We start from the raw sequence: 1,152 nt of genomic DNA on the forward strand, positions 1-1,152 counted from the left end.
GTGTCCCTGCCCATGGCAGGGGTGGGACTGGATGGGCTCTGAGGTCCTTCCAGCCCAAATGTTCCATGGAATGCTCAGTAAAGGAGGTTTCCAGGCCCTTCCCTGCTTCCTGATTTGCATCTCTTTGTGTCCCTTGGACAAGAATTCCCAGGGGGTTGCTCCTGTTCCAGGCCATGTCCCCCCCTGTCCCTGCTCAGCACGGTGTCTGTGTGTCCCTCCAGTGTCTGTGTGTCCCTCTGGAGCTGTTCCAGCTCCTCACATCCCCCTCCAGCCCTGCCCCGGCACAGGGGGGCTTGTTGTGTGTCCCAGGAACAGTTCAGTTGTGTCTCAGTTACTGGGCAAGGAAGTTCTTTGCTGCCTTCACACCCCAGAAATGAGCAGTGAAGGCCAGGCTGACTCTGAGCCGGTGGAGGTGATTAACACCTAATTAACACAAGCAAAGTGCTGCAAGTGAGACCGGCAGTGGAGGCACAGCAGCAGCACAAAAAGGTGATTAAAGGGTTGTGGAACATCCTTGTCAGACCAAATCATTGCAGAGTAGCACCAGGGTGTCAAACTTGCCTAAAAGGCTCCAAGGAGACGCTGTGGGTTCAGTGCTGGGGGCACTGTGGGTTAAACCCTCTCTCCATGTGTTTTCCAGCCCATTGGAGCTCTGCTGCTGGAGCACTGCAGGATCACCAAAGAGGAGGAGAACGTCTTCTCCATCAGTGAGTGCTGCCTGGGCACCATCCCTGGGCCTTTCCCCTGGGGCAGAGGGAAGGGAGGTGTTTTGCTGCTCAGTTCCTGCTGCTCTGGTGGCAGTGGGGTCATCTCAGCCCTGCCCTCCTCTGTGGGGTCAGTGCCCCTCACCCTTCCCCTCCTCTGTGGGGTCAGTGCCCCTCAAGTGGGGTTTGGTCTCTTCTCCCAGGGAACAAGAGGAAACAGCCTCAAGTTGTGCCAGGGGAGGTTTAGGTGGAATATTAGGGAAAATTTCTTCCTGGAAAGGGTGTTCAGGCTGCCCAGGGCAGTGGTGGAGCCACCATCCCTGGAAGTGTCCAAAACCCATGTGAATGTGGCACCTGAGGACGTGGTTTTGTGGTGCACACAGTGGTGCTGAGTTGATGGTTGGACTTGATGATCTTAAAGATCCTTTCCAACCTTAGCAATTCCATG

General features: G+C 55.6%; 1 protein-coding gene across 1 annotated transcript in view; it reads left to right on the forward strand.

Annotated features, from left to right (window-relative positions):
* PLEKHJ1 (pleckstrin homology domain containing J1) overlaps positions 1–1,152 on the forward strand; it is an 8,496-nt gene that overhangs the window by 4,158 nt on the left and 3,186 nt on the right. Inside the window, exon 2 of the mRNA XM_029965657.1 lies at positions 641–707. Within this exon, the coding sequence (XP_029821517.1) occupies positions 641–707 (67 nt within the window). The remainder of the gene's footprint in view (positions 1–640; positions 708–1,152) is intronic.

Source organism: Manacus vitellinus, unplaced genomic scaffold (genome assembly GCF_001715985.3).
Source record: "Manacus vitellinus isolate BGI_N305 unplaced genomic scaffold, ASM171598v3 scaffold_114_pilon, whole genome shotgun sequence".
NCBI lineage: Eukaryota > Metazoa > Chordata > Aves > Passeriformes > Pipridae > Manacus > Manacus vitellinus.